This window comes from Camelus dromedarius, chromosome 27, assembly GCF_036321535.1.
Source record: "Camelus dromedarius isolate mCamDro1 chromosome 27, mCamDro1.pat, whole genome shotgun sequence".
Taxonomy (NCBI): Eukaryota; Metazoa; Chordata; class Mammalia; order Artiodactyla; family Camelidae; genus Camelus; species Camelus dromedarius.
In genome coordinates this window covers 24,007,659-24,029,975 of record NC_087462.1, presented here as the reverse complement: position 1 = coordinate 24,029,975, position 22,317 = coordinate 24,007,659, and the positions used below count along the sequence as shown (strand labels likewise).

The window sequence follows — 22,317 nt, the reverse complement described above, 5'->3', positions numbered from 1 at the left end:
TCCGCAGAAGAAATCAGATACAGACGTTTTCACCTGGGAATACATTTGTCTTACAAAATTTGGAAATCAATTTGGCAGTGAACTTTCGGAGGTTGCAGGGGACTCGGAGCAGAAAATCCAGCTGACGCCTGAAACCTGAAATTGGCCACCTGGAGAAGGGCTTTCTGCCTGACAGTGCTCGTTGGCTGAGGAACCTGAAATCTGATCCAGGACCCCCAAGGCAAGAGCCGCTGGGCTGGCCAGGACCCTACAGGCTCTTCAGTTTTGGGTAGCCCTCAGTCCTGCCCCGTCCGCCGCCAGTCCCTGACCTGGGTTGGTGAGGCCCGCCACCTCCCTGCCGCTTTACTGCCAGAGGCGTCTGCCCGTTTCCCGGCTCCCAGCCCTCCAGCGGCCTCTGGGACCATGGGCATCCGAGTCAGCACACCTTGTCAGGCCCTGCCCAGCCCAAGGAGCAGGGAGAGGGAGCTGGAAATTTGCAACCAGTGCCCCGATTATTCTGTTTGAGAACCACTAGCCTGAAAGATGAACTACAAATTCCTTAACGATTGGGCTCTGCAGACATTCAGGTCAGGGCTTCTCAAACTGTGGTTCTGGACCAACAGCATCAAAATCATCTGGGAATTATTTGAATCGCAAATCCCCAAACTTACTAAATCAGAGACTCATGAGGGTGAGACCAGCCATCTGTTCTGAGATCCCTTCAGGTGATTCTGATGAGGGTTGGGGCCCTGCCACCTCCTCTCACCGCAGAGCCTTTGCACTTGTGGTTCCTCCTGCCTGGAACACCCTCCCCTCTGCCCAGTTAGCTCCAGGCATCTGGCTGGCCTCGTCTCAAGCATAGGTTTCTCAGGGAAACCCAGACCTTCCAGACCAGGTCGCGTTCACCTGCCACATTCTGTAAGAGATCCCCGTACTTTTCCTTCATAGCACTTAACAGTTTGTAATTTGGTACATTATCGGGCCACTGCCTGTCTCCCCTGCTAGTCTGTAATGATAGTGGAGGTCCTGTATCTTACTCGCATTTTATCCCAGTTCCTGGTACAGCACCTGACAAATAGTGGGCGTTTTCTTGGTAATTATCACCTTCCTCTAAATAACATGAATATCCTGCAACTTCTTGATAGTTGAGTTTTAGGCATTATCTATTAGAAGTCCAAAGCCTTCCCTTTTTTTCAACCCTTTGCATGAAACCTGCTATATTTTCTCTTTGGACATTTTTGGAATCTTCTCTTTAATCCCTGTGCTCTGAAATTTCAATATGAAGTGCCTTAGCAAGGCCTGGTTTTTTTTTTTCCACTGAGCTGGACTCTCAGAAAACCAAATTTCTTAAATTTTTAAAACAATTTCTCCTCCAAATTTCTCTGTTCTCTCTTTCTGAAGGTTTTTATTTTTTTTTTCCCATGGAGGGGCAGGGAGGGGGGGACAGTCCTCGGTCTGATCATGATTTCCTGGACTGATTTTGTTATCTCTTTTTTCCAGTTACCTGCATCAGTTTGTCTTGCTCTCCTCTCCCGGAGACCTCCCTCAAACTTTCTCTCACAGCGCTAGTTCTAATGGAATTTTAATCTTTGCTATCATGTTTTTAATCTGAAAGAATGTTTGTGCAAATATTCTCTGACTATTCCCTCTTAATAGCATCCTGATCTTGTTTCATGGGTATAATAGCCACCATTATCTCTGAGCATATTAATTATGGAGTTTTAAAAAAGTTTTTTTGTTTTTGAAAGCCTGTCTCCTCTGAGTTACTTTTCTCCATTTGTTTTGTCCTCTCTCTTTCACATAAGAGTCTCCCTGAAATGTCCAGCACCTTTGGCTTGTTTTTCAGACTGCAGGCTGAAAAGCAGACTGGCAGCTCGCAGACACAGGTGGAGCTTCAGTGTGGCTCCGCAGTGGCGTGAGCCAGCTGGGTCTTTCTCCTCAGCTCATCAGATTCCCTGGGAAGAACCTTCCCGCCTCCCACCTGGCAGCGAAGGAAGGGAGCCATGTTGAGAAGAAGAGATCTGTGGGCCTCCATATTCCCTGTGTGAACTTTCACCAAATGGTACTCCTCCCTCGTCTGTGCCTGGTGTCCTGCATGCGCTAGGGACTCTGCTTTTCTCTTTCTGGAAAATAAACCCCTAGGCTGGTGCCCAGTTGGAAGAAGGGCAACTGTCCAGACCAGAGGCCAATACCATCTCCATTGCAACTACTCAGCTCTGCCTTTGGCGCGTAGAAGCTGCCATAGACAGTTCATGAACAAATGGACATAGCCATGTCCTAATAAAGCTTTATTTACAAAAATAGATGTCAAGTAAGATTTGGCCCATGGACCACAGCTTGAGATCCTGGTCTGGGTTCCAGATCGTTAGGTACCTGATCCCGCCAATTCCCAGACTTTGGATGTTCTGCCTTGCAGGTTGGTTTGCTCTTGAAGTTTCCCCGTTGTTGCCTTAAAATGTTGGCTGTCCCGTTTCTGCACAGGCAGTAATTTCTTATTTGTCTACTTCCCAGCTTCCTGAATGTCATCACTGATGTTTCCTCTCCTGACCTCTCTGCCCTTGGAGCTCAGGTTTCTGGAAGTAGTAGAGATAAATGGATACATCCATCTCCCATCCATAACTACCTGGATCCTTTTTTTTAAAATAGATCCCTTGGGTTACCTCTGTCAGCATCCAGACCTAATGTTGATTAGGATTGGTTTAGGTTGTGTGTTTTCACCAAACGGTACTTCGCTGTTATATTTTTTTGAATAAATCAATTGAACATGCTCCACATAAAATGAAAGACTTCCTTGAAGATTTGAATATAAAGGTGACTCCTTCCTTTTGGGAAAAGGCTTTACTTTACGTGGCAGCCATAATTCTAACAAAAATTGCTTTGTGAGAAAGGTATTCATATGTCCATTTTACAGATGGGAGAACGGAGGTCCAGCACCATGGAGTTACCCAAGCTCAGGTGGATAGTATGTGAGAGAGCAGGATTTGAACCCATCCTGCTTCTGAGCTAAAGGAAGGGGCTACGGGCTTTGATTTTGTTCTCTTTGGGAAGAGTGGCATAACCAGGTTTAGAAAGGAGCCTTGGATGGGGGGACCAGGGAAGAGGTTGGATGGGAGAAGCAAGCCTGGGGGAAGGGAGGCCCAGAGGAGGCTGCTGCAGTCGGTCGAAGGCAGTGGGGCTGACAGGGCCTCTTTGACAGGGATTATGGAGACCAGAGGCAGGACTTGTAATTGAGTGAAAGAGGGAGGCATGAAACATGACCCCAGCCCCTCCCTGTGATGATGGAGAAACCCTCAGCCAGAGGGGACTGATGGACTGCCCTACCATCCTCACCCGGGCAGGGCAGGGTCAGTCAGTCCAGCTCCCATAGTGCTTGTAGAAAGAACCACGGCCACTCTCTGCAGGTTCCAGAGCCTGGAATTTAACAGGCAGGGCCTGCAAGCAAGGTCCTTGGTCTCAGCTCCCTTGGCCCGGGGCCAGGAGAAGGGAGGAGCTGAAATACCTGGGTTTTGGGGAAGTCCGGTGAGCACCCTGCTTCCCGGAGAGGGATCACAACTCATCTGCCAGGGACGTCTGGTTAGCTCTGGGACACTGGGGTGCAGGGAGAGCCCTGACTCCAAGCAGTCAGGCCCAGGTCCCGAGCGCCCTGGAAGCCTTCAGAGTGGGAGCAGATAGGCCAGCGGCTGGTGCTGTCCTGAGGGCCACCCCCTGGACAACGGCGGCAGCAGGCGACAGGGACCAGCATCCAGACTTCAAACTCTGATATGGACGCTCTCCTGTTTATTATCTGCCCTCTCCTGAGCCCAGTTTGTCCTCTGCAGAATGGAGATGCAGGATTGCTGTAGGGGCCACTAGAGAGTGACAGATCTGAGGGAGCCCGGTCAAGGTTATTTCTGACAGATAATGCTTGCAAGGCAGAGGTGGAATTTCAGGCTTTAGAGGAGCTGAGTCTACTCACCTCAAGCTGCTGCCCCATCGGTTCTGGGAGACAAGGAGGGCAGGCAGGTTTTCCTTCTGTGGATGGCTCTGTCTCCCCTTCTGTACCAGAACTGTCCCCAGGCATCCATGCCCCTTCCCCACGCCCCTGGAGCACCTGTACATCTCTCTAAGATCATTTCCCACACTGTGCTGTAATTGGCTGTTTGTCTGTCATCCCCCAGCTCCTTGTGAGCTGCTCAAGAACAAGAACCACATGTAATCCCCAGGATCTGGCACAGAGTGGGTTAATGTCGAATGGATGGACAGATGGATCGATAGATGGATGGGTGAGTGAGTGGATGGATGGGTGGATAGATGGATGAGTGGATGGATGATGGATGGATGGATGAGTGGGTGGATAGATGGATGGATGAGTGGATGGGTGGATGGGTGAGTGGATGGATGGGTGGATGAGTGAACAAAAGGATGAATGAACAAAGATTGATTGTTATCTATTATCTGTTGTTGGGTGAATGGATGAGTAAATATGTTAGATGGATGTTTGATAGTCTGGATGAATATAGTCTTTCATTCACTCAAAACTCTGTAGTGAGTAGTGTTTCTACAGAGGGATACATGGACGAGTGGATGAGGTGAGAGCACACGAGTAGAAGGGGAGAAAGAGAAAGTGAGACGGAGAGAAAAACATCATAACAGGTGAATAAACCAAAGAAGAACTGGAGAAGCGCCTGAGAGGACAGACGGCCTGTGTTCCCACGTTCACGGCCTCCTCGGAGGGTGTCAGGTCTGTGAGCTGAAGTTTTTCCCAAGGTCCCCAGGGGGAGGGGTTGGGAAAAAGAATTCACAAACACTCTTTCTGTCTACTAAAAAAAAAAAAAATTTCTGTAAATAAACTTTGAATCCACTTCTAAGTATGTTTAGAAAGAGCAGTGACGGCTTTCATGAGGGTAGGTTCTAAGTGCTCCATTCGGAGCTGTGTTTAGGGACCCGCAGAAACACATACAGTCCCCAAAGCGAGGGCTAAAATGCGTACGAGACGAGAACCATATGCTGGGCGCGCTGATGGCAAGCGGCTCGCCGCGAGCATGTGTGCTCTGCTGTTGATGGAGCGCTCGGCAAGGGGTCCTGGCCCTTCCTGAAGGGGAGGTCAATGAGAATACTCCCCTTTCTCATAAATCCTTGGGAAAAAAACGGGCCTGTCTCCCACACACATGCGGCTAATTATCTGGGGCCCAGGGCTCTCCCCGGAGAGCAGCTGAGAGCAGTTTTCTTAGGGCTAGATCTGTCCCCAGTGGTTTCCAACAGCACCGGCTAGAAAGACCGTGGCAGCTTGCCCTTGGTTCGCCAGCGGGCATTTTCCCACCCTGGTGGGCGGAGGCGGGTCAGGCGCAGGTGCTCAGCCTATAAAGGAGAAAAAAAAATCCCATCCTCTCCTTTCCCAATGCCCAGCAAAGATCAGACTCAGAGACAAGCCACTGGTGGACGTCCTGGAGTCCAGAGTCTCTCTGCATGGCCACTGGTGGCCATCCACCTTAGTCCAGTCTACCTGGATTTGGCCTGAGCCAGGGCCAGGCTCTCGGAGGACCAAGGCAACTTGGATGTGGTCCCCACTTTGTGGGCCACACAGTCTAAGAGAGGGAGAGACAGATGGGCAGACTGTTCCATCCCAGTGCACCAAGTCCTGAAGCAAGTAAATGCCCCTAGCCCAGGAGTGGGCAGCCGGGAAGGCTCCCCAGAGGAGGGCCCACGTGTTAGCTGGGTCTTGAAGGATGAGTAGGAGTTACTCTGGCAAGTAATGGGGGAAAGGACACTGGAGACACAAGCAGCCCAGCTCAGGGGCCAGGTGTTCTGGCAAACGGCAGGCCGGGACAAGCAGGGGGTGGGCAGAGCAGGCCAAAGACGGACATCCCGGAAGGGCATTGGCCAAAGAGCTCAGGCTGCGGGCCAAGGTCGGGGGGGCCTGTGCAAGGCTTTAAAGGCAGTGGCATGTAAGGATGTGTGGTTTAGAAGGACCGTGCTGACTGTGGGGTAGAGAATGAGGGGAAACAGGGCGCCAGGATGAGGCTGTGACCATCGACCCAGGGAGGGATGCTGGGACTGGACTTGGTGGGAACACGGAGGGGCAGGCTCTGGCTCCTTCTCTTCTGACTCTGATTTGGGGTGTGTTCCTCAACCTCATGGTGCCACAGCTCTACATCTGTAAAATGGGGATAATGGGACCCGCCGCCTGAGGTTGCTGTTTGGTCCACAGTAATGCACGTAAAATGCCAGGACAGGGCTGAGGCCCGGTCAGCCAGTGGCCTTTGACCTCTTGTATTGGAGCGGGTGCCCAGGAAGTGTCGATGGGATGGATCCACCCACATTCCAGGGGGCTGCTGGGTGGATGGTGATGCTGTTCCCAGAGATGGGGAATTCAGATGGAGAACTGGGGGTGGGGGCGGTAAAGACTTTGGTTTCAGCCATTTCCAGCCCGTTTCCACTAGAACTGCTGAGGGGCTTCTGTCCCATCTCATCTAATCCTGAGGCAGAATAGCCTGTGGCTCAGAGCATGAGCTCTGGCACCAGACCACCTGGTCGAATCCTCACCTTGCCACTGATGCTGTGTGACCTCAAGCCAGAGACTTGCCCACTCTGAGTCCAGTTTCCTCCTCTACAGAATGAGATGTCAGGTGGCTGTGAAAATTATAGGAGGATTGACATGACAGAGCTCAGAACACCTGGCAGACGGCAAACTCTAAGTGTGCACTGCAGAAGTCCTAGGGCAGCAGTGGTGGTGGTGGTGGTAGCGGTGGTGGTGGTGGTAGAAATTATTGCGGGTGGTTTATGATCTCAAAACTGGTGTCCCTGGGTTTCGTAATCTCACAACTTGGCTCCAACCTCCCACCCGCTGAGCACACAGAAGGCAACATGAAAAGTACATGAGGCTTGAAATCTTTTGTAAGAAAAAAAAACAGTACTTAAGGAGAGAAAGAAACAAGAAATCAATTCTTGAATGTGTTTCCTGGACCAGCAGCAGCAACAGCCCCTGGGAAAACTGCAAATATTCGGGTCACCCCAGCCCCACTGATTTTGAAACTGGGGTAGGGGGGCGAGCAGCCCTGAGCACGTTGGAGAGTGGCACAGGACCTAGGGCACGGGAAAGGAGCTGCTCGTGTCTGGGGACATCCAGGGGCCTCTGGCCAGACGATGGCATCTGGGTAGAGAGGAGGAGTCCCAGGCAGCCCCCAGTTCTTTCTCTTTACAAAAAAAAGAAAAGAAAAGAAGTAGACAAATGCTTTGGAATTGGCATAGCAGGGTTTGAATCCCCGCTCTTCCACACACCAGGTGTGTGATGTGGGACAAGTCCCTTCTTTCTGAGCCTCTTCTGCCTCATTTGCAGGGCAAGGCAGGTTCCACCTCCCTGGCAGGGGTGCTGAGCAGAGTAGACAAGCGAACATCCATAGAGCTCCCAGCACAAAGCCGGGCATGTGGCAGGTCCACAAGCCGACGCTGCCTTCCTTGCCTCCCACAGCATCCCAGGACGCCCGTCCAGAGCTCTGGGAACCGTGAAGCAACGGGGACATCTCCCCATGGCAGAAGCCTGACCTCTAGCCATAGGCAGGACCTGGGGCCTGCAGACAGGAGCAGCCGCTGTCAGCAGGGACTCCCAGGTGCCCCCACATCCGTCCCTGACTCAGCAGCCACCTCCAGATGAGGCCAGCCCCAGCCGGAGCAGCACAGGATCTAGGGGGGAACAAAAGGAGCCACCTGTGTCTGGAGACCAGGCTATGGCATCTGAATAGATGGGAGATGGCCCCAGGCAGTCCCCAGTGTCCCCATAGGCAGGGACCTCAGGGGCCAGGTGAGCCTAGGAGTGCTGACGGCCGCACACAGCTGCCCCAGGCCGCAGGCCCCTGCCCACCGGTGCCTCCCCACTCAGGCAGTGCCACACGCACCCGACGTGGTCCACCCCCAGCCAGCCAGGGAGCCACCCTCCGCCCTGCCCAGCCTCCTTCCACTCCAGACAGCTGTGGGGAGGCCGGGACAGGTAAGCAGTTCCTGGAGAGGCCAGTTTCCAGGCACGGTGAGGGTGTAAGGACACCTGAGCTTTCAGGGAGAGCATGTTGTGGGGTGGTCCCACTGGTGGCAAGGCCAGTCCCCAGCATGTCACACTGGGTTGTGGTTAACGCCTCAAGGGGCAGGAGTCGCTGGGCCTCAGAACCCGGATATGGGACCCAGGCCTGGTCCATCACGGCGTCCCCAGTGCCTGCAGGGCGTCCTGTGGATGTTTCAGGGATGACAACCTGAGTGACAGACTGAAGATGAGGTATTCACATTCCCATTTGAGGCCTAGGAAGCTGAGGGTCTGAGAGGTTCAAGGTCATGTGTTATCTTAGCTCACCTCAAACGACCTTGAGAACCGAGGTCACCACCTCCAGTCCAAAGGTGAGGAGACGGAAGCTCCAAGGCAGGAAACGGCTTGCTCCGGGCTGTGCCAGTGAAAGCAGACTTTCTAAGATGCAAATGCGATCTTTCCTCTTTAGAACACAGGCTTTGTGATGGTAGGGCTCCTGTCTGTCTTGTTTACAAAGGGACAAGGGACAAAATCACCCTTGTGAGCTTCATGCCCTTCCAGAGCTGCTCAGAAAGGTGGCCGGCAGGGCAGGGCCCCTGATCCCAGAGAGATAAGGCCAGCTTCTCCCAAGAGGGCCGGGAATGCAGAGGGATGTCAGGCACAGGATGAGTCCCTCTTCTGCTAGGAATAAAGAACGCTGCCCAGCTAAACAGAGTCACCATGCAACCCAGCAAGGAGGGACTCCGAGACCTGCTGGTACACCAGCATTCACTGCAGCACCAGGGAAGGTGCAAACAGCCCAAGCGTCCATCACCAGAAGAATGGATAAGCAAAATGCAGTCTGTGCATACAATGGAAGGCTATTCAGCCGTAAAGAGCACTGAAGTGCTGCGTGCTTGTTTTAGTCTTTTCAGGCTGCTCTAACAAAGATACCATAGACCGAGTGCCTCAAATAGCAAATACTTATTTCTCACAGTTCCAGAGAGCGGGAAGTCCAAGATCAAGGCACCAGCTGAGGTGGTGTCTGGTGAGAGCCTGCTTCCGGTTCGTAGACAGCCATCGTCTTGTATCCTCACACGGCAGAAGGGATGAGGGAGCTCTCCAGGGTCTCCTTTGTAAGGGCACTAATCCCATTCACGAGAGCTCCACCCACATGACCTCAGCACCTCCCAAAGGTATTAGGAGGTGGGGCACACCTCCGAATACCATCACATTGAGAGTCTGGATTTTGATATGTGAATTCTGGGAGGACATAAACAATCAGTCTATAGCAATGCTACAACATAGGTGAAATGTGAAGACATTATACTGGGATAAGCCAGACACCAAAGGATAAATACTGTATGATTCCACTCATATGAGGTCCCTAGAGTGGGCAAATTCATAGAGACAGAAAAGAGATTGGTGGCTGCCAGGGGAAGGGGGTCAGTGAAGGCACCCAGGAAGCTCAACAAGGAGCTAGCCATGCAGAGACGGTGTGAGGAGGGCCTCGGGCAGAGGGAACAGCTGGTGCAAAGGCCCTGAGGTAGAACCAGGCCCGGCAGGCTTGAGAAGCAGAAGGAAAGCCCTGTGGTGGAGGTGGAGGTGGGGGGTGGGTGAGGGGGAGCAGTGGAAGATGGGGCAGTGTGGAGAGCCTCCTTCCTCACAGGCTGCCCATTGGAGTGACCCACCATCCAGCCCACCGGGGACTGTTCCAGTTTTAACACTGAAAGGCCCAGGAGACCCCTCAGTCCTGAGCACACTGGGAGGGCTGGTCACGCTAGTGCCCACTTCCTCCCCACATTTCCTGGATGCAGAAGTGAAAGCACCCTGGGCCCTGCTGGGGGCTGGCATGCCCCTCCCTCAGCAGAGCTCTGTTCTCCTGTCCTGAGGACCCTGGATGCCAAGGTCCAGGGCCCGTAGGGTCAGGTCACCTTGGAGCTGGTGGGACAAGCTGAGGGTCAATACTTCCTAAGTCCCATCCACCACCATGCTGGTCTGTGTGCTCTGAAGGCCTCACTTGCTCTTTTCTAGGACCTTCTGACTGGGTTTTTAACATGCAGGTTAGCAGGAATTCTCATGGAAATCAAAGCTCACATAAATAGCTTTTAAGTTTAAAAAAAATAAAAAGCATTTCATTCTCTGAAAGCAATAAATCCTGGCCTTCGTGGAGTTTGAGGGGATGCACTGGCCCACATGTCAGTGATCAAGGCTTTGGGGTGGATGGAGAGGTGGGGAACTCTGTGTCTCTGGGCTGCACTGGTTTCTCTGTGCCTCTCTGTAGCCTGTTTTCCGACAGGAAACAGGATCCCAGTAGATGAGACGCTCTGGGGAGAAGCCAGTTTGCACCAGCACAGATCTGGGTCTGACTGAGCCCCTACAGAGCCACCCCAAGCTCTCTGGCACCAGTTCCTTCCATATTCGGGTTAACCTGACTCTTCCCTTCACCTTTTAAGAGCCCAAGAAAGTCCTCCCCTTTCTAGACTCCTTCCCACCCACCCCTTCCAATCCAGGCCAGCTGGCCCATCGGGGCCTCAGAGATGTATTCACGGCCTGGAGCCGTGTGGGAGAGAAGGGCCCTGGTCTCTTCGTCCCTCTGAGGGGCTTTTACTCTTTTTTTAGCAAAGAATATTCTAAACAGTATGCTTTTTTCTTTTTTTTAATTGAAGTGTAGTTGATTTACAGTGTTGTGTTAACTTCTGGTGTACAGCATAGTGATTCATTTATGTGTGTGTGTGTGTATATATATATATATATATATATACACATATACACATATATTCCTTTTCATATTCTCGTTCATTATAGGCTACTACAAGGTATTGCATATGGTTCCCTGTGCTCTACAGTATGAACTTGTTTATCTATTTTGTATGTAGTAGTTAGTATCTGCAAATCCTGAACTCCCAATTTATCCCTCCCCACCCTTTCTCCCTGCTGGTAACCATAAGTTTGTCTTCTATGTCTGTGAGTCTGTTTCTATTTTGTAAATAAGTTCTTTTATGTCATTGTGTAGATTCCACATATAAATCATATCATATGGTATTTTTCTTTCTCTTTCTGGCTTACTTCACTTAGTGTGCAATATTCGAGTCCATCCATGTTGCTGCAAATGGCATGATTTTATTCTTTTTTATGGCTGCGTAGTATTCCATTGTATAAATGTACAACAGCTTCTTTATTTAGTCATCTGTTGATGGACATTTAGGCTGTTTCCATGTCTTGGCTATTGTAAATAGTGCTGCTGTGAACATTGGGGTGCACACATCTTTTCGAATTAGAGTTCCCTTGGGATATATGCCCAGAAGTGGAATTGCTGGATCATATGGTAAGTCTATTTTTAGTTTTTTGAGGACTCTCCATACTGTTTTCCATAGTGGCTGCACCAAACTGCATTCCCACCAACAGTGTAGGAGGGTTCCCTTTTCTCCACACCTTCTTCAGCATTTATTGTTTGTGGACTTTTTAAGACTTTCTCTCTTAATGCAGATTTGCTCAGCCCACCCTTCAGCTGCCTGAGCCAAGAGCTGCAGGAAGGGGGCTCTGCCAAGCCCAAGAAGTGACCTGTTACTGGGCCGCCCCAACGCGGTACCCATGTGCCTTACAACTCCTTACATCTGTCGCTCACGAGGACCCCTCAAGGAATCCCTTGAAATGTCTACTGCAAGACACAGAAGCCCTTTACTGAAAGCCCTTCCCTGAGCCTTATCACCTTGACCTAGAGATGACGTTCCAACCCTCATCCCCTCTATCAGTGTTCTGCGTCTCTCCTGGTCCTCTGGATGCAACATTCCACTTTTTAGCTCTGGTGTCTATATCACAGTCTGTTTCTTCGAAAAGGAGGCACGTAGGAGGGTGGCGCTGGTGCCGCAAGAGCCCTGGCAAACCCGGGCCAGTTCCTGGCTCCCGACGAGCTCTGACTTGAACAGGTCACCTCGTCTTGGGCCTCAGTTTCTTTTCTGTCAGTGGACCAATCACAGCCACACCTCAGAGTTACCGGCAGGATGAAAGATGCAGCAGAAGTGCCCAGCACGCCGAGCGCAGCTCAGCCGCCCGCCCCCTAGGCTCCCCGCACCCCCCTCACCTGAGCCCCTCCCGCCGGGGCCCCTGGGAGATGCTCTCAGGGCTGGTGTCAGCCGTGGTCTGGGCTCCTTGATCCCATCTGAAATGCTTTCTTACAGCTGCTCCCGACTCGGGGGGAGGACCCAGCCTGGAACGTCAAGGCCTGGGGAGGGCGTGGGGAGGGCGTGCCCAACGCGGGCCGAAACACAGGGTCCTACCGTACAGCACAGGGAGCTCTAGTCAATACCTTGCAGTAACCTATCATGGAGATGAAAAGGAATATATGTGCGTATATGTCTGACCGAAACATTGTGCTGTACCCCAGGAATGGGCACGTTGTAACTGACTGTACTTCAGCTAAAAATAAACAAATAAATAACTCTGAAACTTAAAAAAAAAAAGCAGGCTGGAGGCAGCCCCAGTGCTGGCGGCCTGTGGCCTTTTGTTTAGGTATCTAATTCATGGGCTTCTAAGAGCCATCTCTGGGCCCCTTCCATTTTGTGGTTCATGGTATATTAAAAAATATGTAAATAACAGTAACTAACGCCAAGAAGTAGTTATAAAAATTGTCAACTCTTCTAACCGTCACTTTCCGCAAGCTGCTTCTCACGCAGGAGGCCGAAGGCAGGGCTGGGAGGCCAGTGCTCTGGGTCCACACTGCACGGTCCCACCCACTACCAGCTGTAGGACCGCGGGGGGTCAGCTGATCCCTTTGTGCCCCAGCTTCTCCACCTATGAGATGGAGAACATAATCACCGCCTTCCTCCGAGGGTTGATGTGAGGAACACGTGGGTTAGGACCATGGAACTGAAACGTACGCCAAGGGGAAGCTAAACACTCAGTAAACAGTACCACCTCCCTCTTGTTTTTGTTAAACACTGTCGGGGGGCCACTGTGGCTGTCCAGAACCGTCAGGTCCTTTGGGAAGAATGTCGGTGGCCCTCTGTGAATGGGAGGTGGGGGCCCGCCCGCCCCTGGCACCCCGCTCCCCAACCCCGAGATGGGGTTCTGTTCATTTGCTCACTGAATGGCACAGTGTTCAGGCAGGCTCTCCAGGTCTGCTCACTGGGGCAGTGGGGGTCTGCACCAGCCTGGACAGCCATCCTGGTTCCAAACAAACATTCTCCTTACAACCCCAGCGACCTGTGGCATTGCTTCTCCGAGCTCATTCAGGGCTTTACAACAAGCAGCCGGGCGCAGGCCTGTCGGGCTCCCTGCCGCCTGGTGGAGGGTGGAGGGTGGAGGGTGAGCCTGCGGGGACATAAATGCCTTTGGAATGAGCTGTATTTGCTAAGCAAGAGGCTGTGATTTTAATTCCTGGAGGACAACATGACCCCCCCGGGGCCCAAGCAGCCTGCCAGCTGGCCAGCCTCTCTTGGTGTCAGCGTCCCCACCAGGAGTGCCTGTCCCCCAGGCCCTCCCAGGGGCGTCCACAGGACACACTGCGTCCCTCCTACAAGGGGCAGAGGGCTTTGTTAGGCCAGTCTGGAAATGAGCATGGAGAAACTCCTGGGCGGCAGTTTCCAGCTCTGAGGTGGGTCTGAAATTTGTAAAACAAAATGATCTAGGGAGATGTTTTAATAATCCTGCCATGGGAGCTCAAGTCCAGGGACTTCCCCTGCCTTTTCTGCTCAAGGCACACCCCCACAATGGTCCTGGGGCCCCAGGCAATCTTAGGGACCTCCAAGCTGAAGGTCTGGGGGATTCGGAGCCACCTGACGCCCCACTCCCTTTCTGGAGTTCTGGAAAGAAGGCTTTCAGTGCCCATGGGAGGGGCCAGCTGGGAAGGCCTCAGGAGGCTGTGGACACATTCAGGGATGGTAAGAAGACCTTGGCCTTAAGCACGGTGACCAAGGGGTTCAGAGGACAGGTCCTGGAGTCACCCAGACCTGAGTGCAAAGCCCTGTTCTACCATCTCCTTGCTGTGTGCCCATGGGGACTCCACTGTGCCCCGTGACCACACCGTTCCCGGCTCTCAGTAAATACACAGTGGTGGTCACTAGCCACGCTGCCAGCAGCATCACTGTGGTCTCCATCAGGCTAACCTGAGTTCACGGTCTCGCTCTGGCCCATGGTCACTGAGCACCCTTTTCTTTTCTTTTCTTTTCTTTTTAATTATGGTAAAATACACATAACTTATAATTTGCCATTTTAACCATTTTTAAGTATATAATTCTGTGGTATTAAGTACATTCTGTGCAACCATCACCACCAGCCATCTGCAGAACTCTTTCCATCTTGCAGAACTGAAGCCCTGTTCCCATTAAAAACGAGCCCCCAGCCCTCAGCCCAAGCCCCCGACAACCACCATTCTACTCTGTCTCTGAATTTGACCACTCCAGGTACCTGGGAAAAGCAGAATTATTCAGTGTTTGTCCTTTTGTGACTGGCTTACTTCACTTAGTGTAAGTCTTCGAGGTTCATCCATGTTGGAGCACGTGTCAGAATGCCCTTCCTTTTTAAGACTGAATAATATCCCATCGCACATAAGTATGAGAAGACATTTTGTTTATCCATTCACCCGTCGATGGACATTTGGGCTGATTCCACCTTTTGCTGTTGCATCTGGGAGCCTTTCTTGACTTCTCTGAGCGTTAGTTTGCCCAGTCTTTAGAGAGAAAAGAATGGAGAGGGTTTAAAGCATTTTCCAGAACTGTATAGAGATTCAAGGAGATAAATTGCACAAAAGCTCCTGGCCCTAGGGGCTGGCAGGGGCGGGGGAGGTGGAGCCAGGGGAGAGGGAGAGGAAGGGGCCTGGACAGACTGTCCCAGGGTTGTGAGGACAGCAGTAAGGCAGGCATTGCTGGGAGGTGTCCTCAGGGGAGGGAGGTGCTGGGAAGTCTTGGGGGAGACCACCACTTTGAGAGCCAAGTCATCTCTGCTCAGGCCTCCCAGGAGCCTGTCAGGGTTCACGCCCCCTTTGGAGTTGGTCAGTGACATGAGTTCTCCAGTCCAACCAGAGATGGGACTTTTATGAGTCAGAACTGGTTCCATTTTTGTCTGGCCTTGAACAGTGCCTGAGAAAAACATCGTCCCCCCTGTGGAGTTACATCCTTACTGTGCAGATGGTTGTCACAAGCCACGTCACTTAGCAGCAAGCTGGAGCCCCCGCCAGCCCCTGCTCGGCCTGAAACCTCCAGATTTCTTCGAGAAATCTCATTACCAGACCCTTTAGCCTCTGCATCCTGAACCCCAGGCCCACAGACAGACAGTGATGAGGGACATGGAATAGCTCCAGACCAGCCCTGCCCTCGTGGGCTCAAGGTCAGGGTGTAATTGAGGGCTCAGCCAACATCGGGACTCAAATCCTGCCCGTGGACCACACTTGAGCTCTACTGAAATACGGCTGCCATGTCCGGGGCTCTCCCCACCTTGGGAAGCGCACAACCCATTTACATCAAGTCCCCAGACTCTGATGGCCCAGAGGCCCCTAGGCAGTTATTTCTTGGGGTCCCAAACTGCTACCAGAGGCAAGTTCATGTGCCACCGCAGGGCACGTGATCAGCTCGTGCACGATCCTCTGATTGGCTGATGTTGGGGTAACAGGGCGTCAACACCATCAAACCCTAGGCACCAGGTCTGGGGGCCACGTGCTCTCAATCATCGAGTAGTTAATTTCTTCCCTTTGGTGGTGGTTTTAAGCATGTGAAAAACTCAGGAAATACACATGAGATACTACTATCTGGGTGCTTCAGAGAGGAGCTGCAGCAGAGGACAAGGGGAGAAGCCTGGCCTGAGAAAACCCCACAGGGTCCTGCTCAGTTACTAAATCAGCCCCTCTTTTGTGCCCCAATACTGGTGTGTCTGCTACCAGCTCCTCTGTTTAACAATTCTGCAGGGCAGGGGTGGTCGCCGTCAGCCCTGAACTCTTATCCTCATGGACTGGACACCTAAAGCTCAGAGAGGTTGAGTGACTTGCTCCAGATGAACAGCTCTCTTTCAGTCATATCTCTTCCCCTCCTGCACCAGCACCGCCTGGTTGATGCCTGTTGCTTACAGCCTCCGGAAGGAAGCTTTGCTGTGAGACACCAGGGTCCCCACAGCTGCCAGCCTCTGACCCAGAGCCGCATGGGTGCCACACAGAGGTAAGGAGACCAGTCTGAGCTGGTCTTCTTCACTGGCAGACTCTCCAGCTGGGACCGTGTTTCCAGCAGCATCCTTGGGCAGGTCGATCAAGACAGACTCCCAGGTACCTCCCCGGACAGCCTGAGTGTCTGCATCTGTGCAGCAGCAGGAGATGTTCTCCGACCATAGAAAACCAACAAGCGGAAAGCTCTGGGGCAAACCCTGGGCTGGGGACCTGGCTTTGCTTGTTTGGAGAATGTCTTAACTGCAGCCAGCTGGCCCAGCTTCCCCCTGGGGTGCCCTGCTGCTTGCCCGGGGGGCCGCCCCTTCCATTGTCAAGGCTGCCTGCCTGGGGGTTCAGCATGCCTGGCACAACCATCCTTGCCCCTTAGGAACCACAAACTGATGGTGAAGGGCTTCCCAAGGCACCAGCTGTGTGGCCTTGGGTAAGTCTTTTCGTCCCACTTAGCCTCGGAGTTCTCCTCTGCACAGTCCTCCTCTGCACGGTCCTCCTCTGTACCTTCTTCAGAGGGCCAGGCAGGGAGTAGACGAGCTCCCGGGATGAGCCGCAGGAGGCCTGGAGCACCGAGGGTTCCAAGTTCATGTTCACTGAGTGAGAAGCTGGCCTGGCGCCTAGTGGGTGCTGAAGCAGAGCTGCTGCCGTTGCCTGGCCCTCTGCACCTGCTGATCTGGAAACTGAGGAGGGGCCATCCTTCCTGCCTTTCCCCGCTGCAGGTTCCACCATCCAGGCACCACGTGCGCCAGGCCTCTCTGTGTTTGCAAAAGCAGCGGACAGGGAGCCTGGCGGTCAGCGTGGGGCTCAGCTCCAGGGCTCCCCCTCTCCCAGGGCCTCTGTTTGGCCAAGCACGGCAGGCCTCGCCACCTCTGTCTCCTGCCACGGGGAGAAAGGAGGGCAGAAAGTGACCCTCACGTCAACAGCTTTCCTATCAAACCAGGTAGTCCTGCATCTCCTCTAAGCCGTGGATCATGTGAGATTTGACAGCCTTTTAAAGAGAATGCCAGGAAACGGGGCGCAGGGACGTAAGGCCTCCTCACCCATGCACACTCTCCCTCCTTCCTTCTTCCCTCAACAAATGCCGCCAGGTCCTGCCCCACGCTGGGAGTATTCAGCCTTAAAAAAGAAGGAAATCCTGTCCCGGTCTGCAATGTGGATGAACTTTGAGGACATTATGCTACGTGAAATAAACCAGTCACGGAAAGACAAATACTGGGTGATTCCACTTACCTGAGATACCCAAAGTAGTCAGACTCTTAGCAACAGAAATTGAAATGGCTTTTCGCAGGGGCTGGGGGTGGGGGCTGGGAGGGGGAGCTGTTTGATGGATGGTTTCAGATTTTACAGGATGAAAAGCGCTAGAGCTGTGAGGCTAACACTGCTGTACTGAACACCTAGAAAAGGTCGAGATGGAGAATTGCATGCTGTGTGTTTTATTCCACAGTGAAAAAAATATTTTTAAATTACAAACTCAGGAGTACAAGAAATAGCATGTTTCTCATTTTTCAGTTTTGTTTAACCGTCCTGACCTCAAGCCCCCGTGTCCATAAGGCAGGCACGAAACTCATTCTCACCGCACCCCCGGGACCCACAAAAGTTTCAGAGCCTAAGATAGCACTGAGCACCCCCTCCCCATCCATGTGAGCCTCTCCTCTCTCTCTTCCTCCATCTCCCCCATCCAGGACGCTGCCTTAACTAAAGTCGGGGGGGCACCGCTAACCGGGGCCTGCTTCTGCTCTTCTGCCCTGCTCCAATCCCCAGGTCAGGCAAATGGGCCTGACCTCCGGCTTGAAAACCAGGAGAATGATAAAGGGAAACACACACACGCGTGCACGCACCTCATCCTGCCGCAGCCTCTGCCTCACCTCTGTGGTTGTTCCACGTATTTTGGAGGGTTTGAAGGTTGACTTTTATAGCAAAGGACAGTGCTTGTGACACAGCCTCTTCCTCTGTGGCCTCCAGGCTCAGCCTGGAGCCGGGCGACCCAGGAGGAGCAGGATAGAGAGAGGGGGGTGTAAAATGCTACTTAAAATTGCAGTCTCGTGCCTGCGACCTCACCTCTGCATGCCGTCCCCTCTGGCCCCTGAGAAAACTGGATGGAAGAATCGCGGGGTAGTTAGACTGAGGGGGAGTGAAGATGCAGGCAGAGAGGGGAAGGCAAGGGGGCTGCAGGGACATTTGCAGCGAGCGCCAGGAGAGGCGGGGGGATGAGGGAGGGGGTGAGGGCTGAGCTCGGGTTGGGGGCAGCCCGGTTCCATAACCCAGAGCCCTCTCCCTCCTCAGCATTGAGGTCACTCAGGTCCTGGGGGCTGACTTGGGCCGAGGGGGAGAAGGTGGGGGCAGGGTGCTCTGCATCAGATTCAGAAAAATTCAGATACAACAGAAACAGACCCATAGACATAGAATACAAACTTGTGGTTGCCAAGGGGGCGGGGGTTGGAAAGGGATAGACTGGGATTTCAAAATGTAGAATAGATAAACAAGGTTATACTGTGTAGCACAGGGAAATATATACAGGGTACTGTGGTAGCTCACAGCGAAAAGGAATGTGACAATGAATATATGTATGTTCATGTGTAACTGAAAAATCGTGCTCTGCACTGGAATTTGACACAACATTGTAAAATGACTATAACTCAATAAAAATAGTTAAAAAATAAAATAAAATAAAAAGAAAGATTCAGATACAAATGTGTGAATGGAGGGCTGGGTACCGAAAAGAATGTGCGTGAGTGTGCACATTATCTGGGATAAATCACGAGGAATTTATAAGCATCTCCCTGGGGCTGTGGGGGAGGGGAGGGAGGTGCCGATGGGTCTCCGAGCCAAGAAGGACGCTGGGTGGGTAGGACTGAGCCTGTCAGCACCGAGTTTAAGCATTTGAGATGCTGCGATAGTGTCTTTTTATGGCGTGTTGTCTCTGTAGTTTTATTTACGTGAATGTTAAAAAGCATTTGTCAGGGCTTTCGTAAGAGAATGCCCGCCCTCAGCCTTATTTTTAAGTCTGAAATTTCTCAGCGGCAAACTCTTCTGCCTCCAGACTTCCTAGGTAGGGGTTGGGGAGGGTGTAGCTCTGGTAGAGCACATGCTCAGCATACACAAGTTCCTGGGTCCGATCCCCAGCACCTCCATAAAAATAAATAAATAAACCTTATTTCCCCCCAAAAGTTTAAGAGAAAAATAAATAAAATTTTATTTAAAAGAGTTTCCAAGCAGCAAACCTTTATGAATGCGGAAGGACTTGTGAATGAAATAATGAACGGATAGTTGAACAAATGGATGAATGAGTGAGGGGTGAGAATGCAGCCAACGGGGTGGGGGCTCTCCAGGGGAGCCGGGGTGAGGGAAGGAAGGAGACAGGGCTTTCTCCCGCTCCTCTCTGCTCCCCCAGGCCACGGTTACGGGGGTGGTGGGGAGTGGGGGGCCCAGCAGCAGGCAGGCTATGCCCGAGCCCCCTGGCTTCCCTTCTTAACAAGCCCCTCCTTGTTCTCCTGCCCAGGCCCCCCGGGACGGCGCGGCAAGCCTGGAAGAAGAGGCGATCCCGGTGAGTGCTGGGTTTTCTTAGCTCCTGAGCCTAGGCCTGGAGGTCTGCCCTTGACCTGGGACCGGGCTGGCGGCGCCAACCCCCATACCACCCTGTAACTCAGGACCCTTGGTCCCGGCCCAGGTCTTGTCTCCCCTCCAATTCCAGCCACTGTCCCCAGAGCCGCAGTGTCCAGGGCTGCCTTTCTTGGCTTCTTGACGCAAATCCAGTGTCACAGTCCCAATGACAGTCCCCACTGTGCCCTTGGCCACCCCCTCAAATCTCATTATTGGCCTCAGAAATTTAATCCCTGGTTTCCCCCTCCAAAGTGGCCTCCTGTCTTTGTGGGCGTTGATGGTGATTCCACCACCCACGGTCGCTACCCTGGGACCTTCAGCACAAGACGGTTCTCCTGTGCGTCCCCACCCCTCCCCAGACCTGGCCTGCCCTTCCCTTGGCAGAGCCACCAGCAGCCGTCACCTTCCTCCCATACAAACCGCAGGCTCACCTGTTCTTGCCCCACCCTCCCTCCGGTCATCTTCATTTCCCCCAAAATGCACTCTCTCTGCACAGCCCTTTCTCCAGACTCGCCGTGAAGCTCCCTCAGAGGCCACTCGCCCCTGCCCCGCTCCTGTCTCCTCCTCTGCCTTGCCTCCCGCTCATCCCGGCCCCTCCAGGCTCCTCTTACTGTCACTCCACCCACATCCTTGGGGCCCGGGTTACCACTGACCTCCCGATGGCCTGGCCGGCATGAGCTGCTGTCTGTCTTCCTGACCTTCGCGCGGGCCATGCCCCCAGAATTCCTCTGTGTTTCCTCCCACATCTCTGTGGGACCCCTTCTTGTTTGCCTTCCCAATGGGACCCCACTTGCCTCTTAAGTGGATCTGCCCTTGGCCGTCTCTTCTCCTCCCTCCCAACCCTGTGGCTCCAGAGCCCCCATACTGCTGGCAATGCTCCCCTTCCTCCAGCTAAGTCATCTCTGGGCCCAGAGATTGGACGTGGCCCCACTGAGCCCAGCACCTCCCCCGCCTGCTCCCCCCTGGCTCCCCACCGCAGGGACGGGACTCCAACCACCTCCTTCCCTGCGCAGACACCGGGCCGTCATCTTTGCTCCCTCCCCCGCCACTTCCACGCAGAGTCCTGCTCAGTCTCTTCCCCAGGAGGTCTCAGACCTGTGCCCCCTCCTCTGTCTTCATCAGCACAGCCTCCTGCCACTCTCACCACCCTTCCCACCATGTCCCCCATCTCCAGCCTCATTGTGGGGGTCCAGGACCCTCCCACTCTGAGCCTGCGCTCTTCTGCCCTCCCCCGCCCAGAATGTCTCCTCCTCCACCTGGACTCTTACCGAAGGTCACGACTCTTTGTCCTTGAAGTCTAGCTCAAGCATCTCCCCCCAAAAAGCCCTCTCCAGCCCCTCTGGCTGGGGCTGTCACCCCGAGTCTTCAGCACCCAGCCCAGAGCCTGGCGCAGGGCAGGATCCAGGGACTATAAATGCACAGTGCAGTGAATGAAGGAATGCCCGGATGCACACACGCTCAGCCCAAAGCAACTGCACAAGGATGGCGTGGTGATGATGCCAGAGGGGTCCACCACCAAGAGGACCCAGGCAGACTGGGCCTGGGGAGGCAGGACAGGTTCTCTCTAAGCCTCAGACTCTTCCTCCTGGCACTGGCATGGGCTCTCGTCCCCACCTTCCGCTACGTGCTCGCGCTATCTAGTTCCTTACATAGAAGCCTTCCAGATAAACTCCCAGAGTTCACTGGCAGGATACGCCTCTCATGGTACTCTGTTTGCTTTGACTTCCAGAAGCAGAAGGCTGTTTTGTGTTTGGCTGCAAAGGATTTTGTGTGTAATCACCACCCCCCGCACGCCAGCCCACCAGATACGCTCTTCATCACTCAGTTCTCATTTCTGCCCTCGTGAAAGGGTTTATTGCCTTTCGTTGTAAGCTCCCGATGTCTTTTCTGGAAGGAGATGAGGAATACATAGTGACTTTTTTTAGGACAAAGTATAATATTGCTCAACTTACTCAAAAACCCAATAGAATTTTGACTCCAGTTTACAAACGTCTAAAAGTCAAAGACAGACCAGGACTTACTGGGCCGCTGACACGGCTCTGGGCCCTTCAAGTGCTTCATCTCACGTGATCCTCACAGAGCCCTGTGCAAGATAAGCGTATGTCCTTAGCCCCATTTTGCAGATAAGGAAACTGAGGCTCCAGGAGGAAGCAGTGTCTGGCCTGAAGTCAGCTGCCGGGCAAGCTGCTCCTCCCCTTCACTGCCCGTCCCCACGCGGTGGCCTGACTCTCTGCCTGTCACAGAGGGGTGTGCGTAGCACAGAGCAGATGTCCGTCTCTGCTTAGCTTTGGCTGGGCCTCATGTTTATTTCTAGATAGTTGCACACACATGCACCTCCTGGCTTTGGGCCCTTCCCTTGTACAAACCAGGCTCTTCCTGTGCCCCGGGGAGAAAGGCTCTTTTTGCCCAGTGGGACAGTATCTGGCCGAGATGGCTTCCTGCTGCTGCTGCTGCTGCTGCTGCTGCTACAGCTGCAGACAGAGCTGACCCTGCCTGCCTGTGGGGATGGGTCCTCTCTTGTTCCCAGTGAGAGCCTTTGCCTGGAATATGCCTTACAGGTCCTACAGTGTTTATGTGTCTCTGTCATAATGGAAGGGATTTTTCACCTCCCCACTGGCCCATTCCC

At 53.1% G+C, this 22,317-nt stretch overlaps 1 protein-coding gene across 1 annotated transcript in view; it reads left to right on the top strand.

Annotated features, from left to right (window-relative positions):
• Positions 1–22,317, top strand: part of COL23A1 (collagen type XXIII alpha 1 chain) — a 301,135-nt gene that overhangs the window by 217,557 nt on the left and 61,261 nt on the right. Inside the window, exon 3 of the mRNA XM_064480158.1 lies at positions 19,591–19,635. Within this exon, the coding sequence (XP_064336228.1) occupies positions 19,591–19,635 (45 nt within the window). The remainder of the gene's footprint in view (positions 1–19,590; positions 19,636–22,317) is intronic.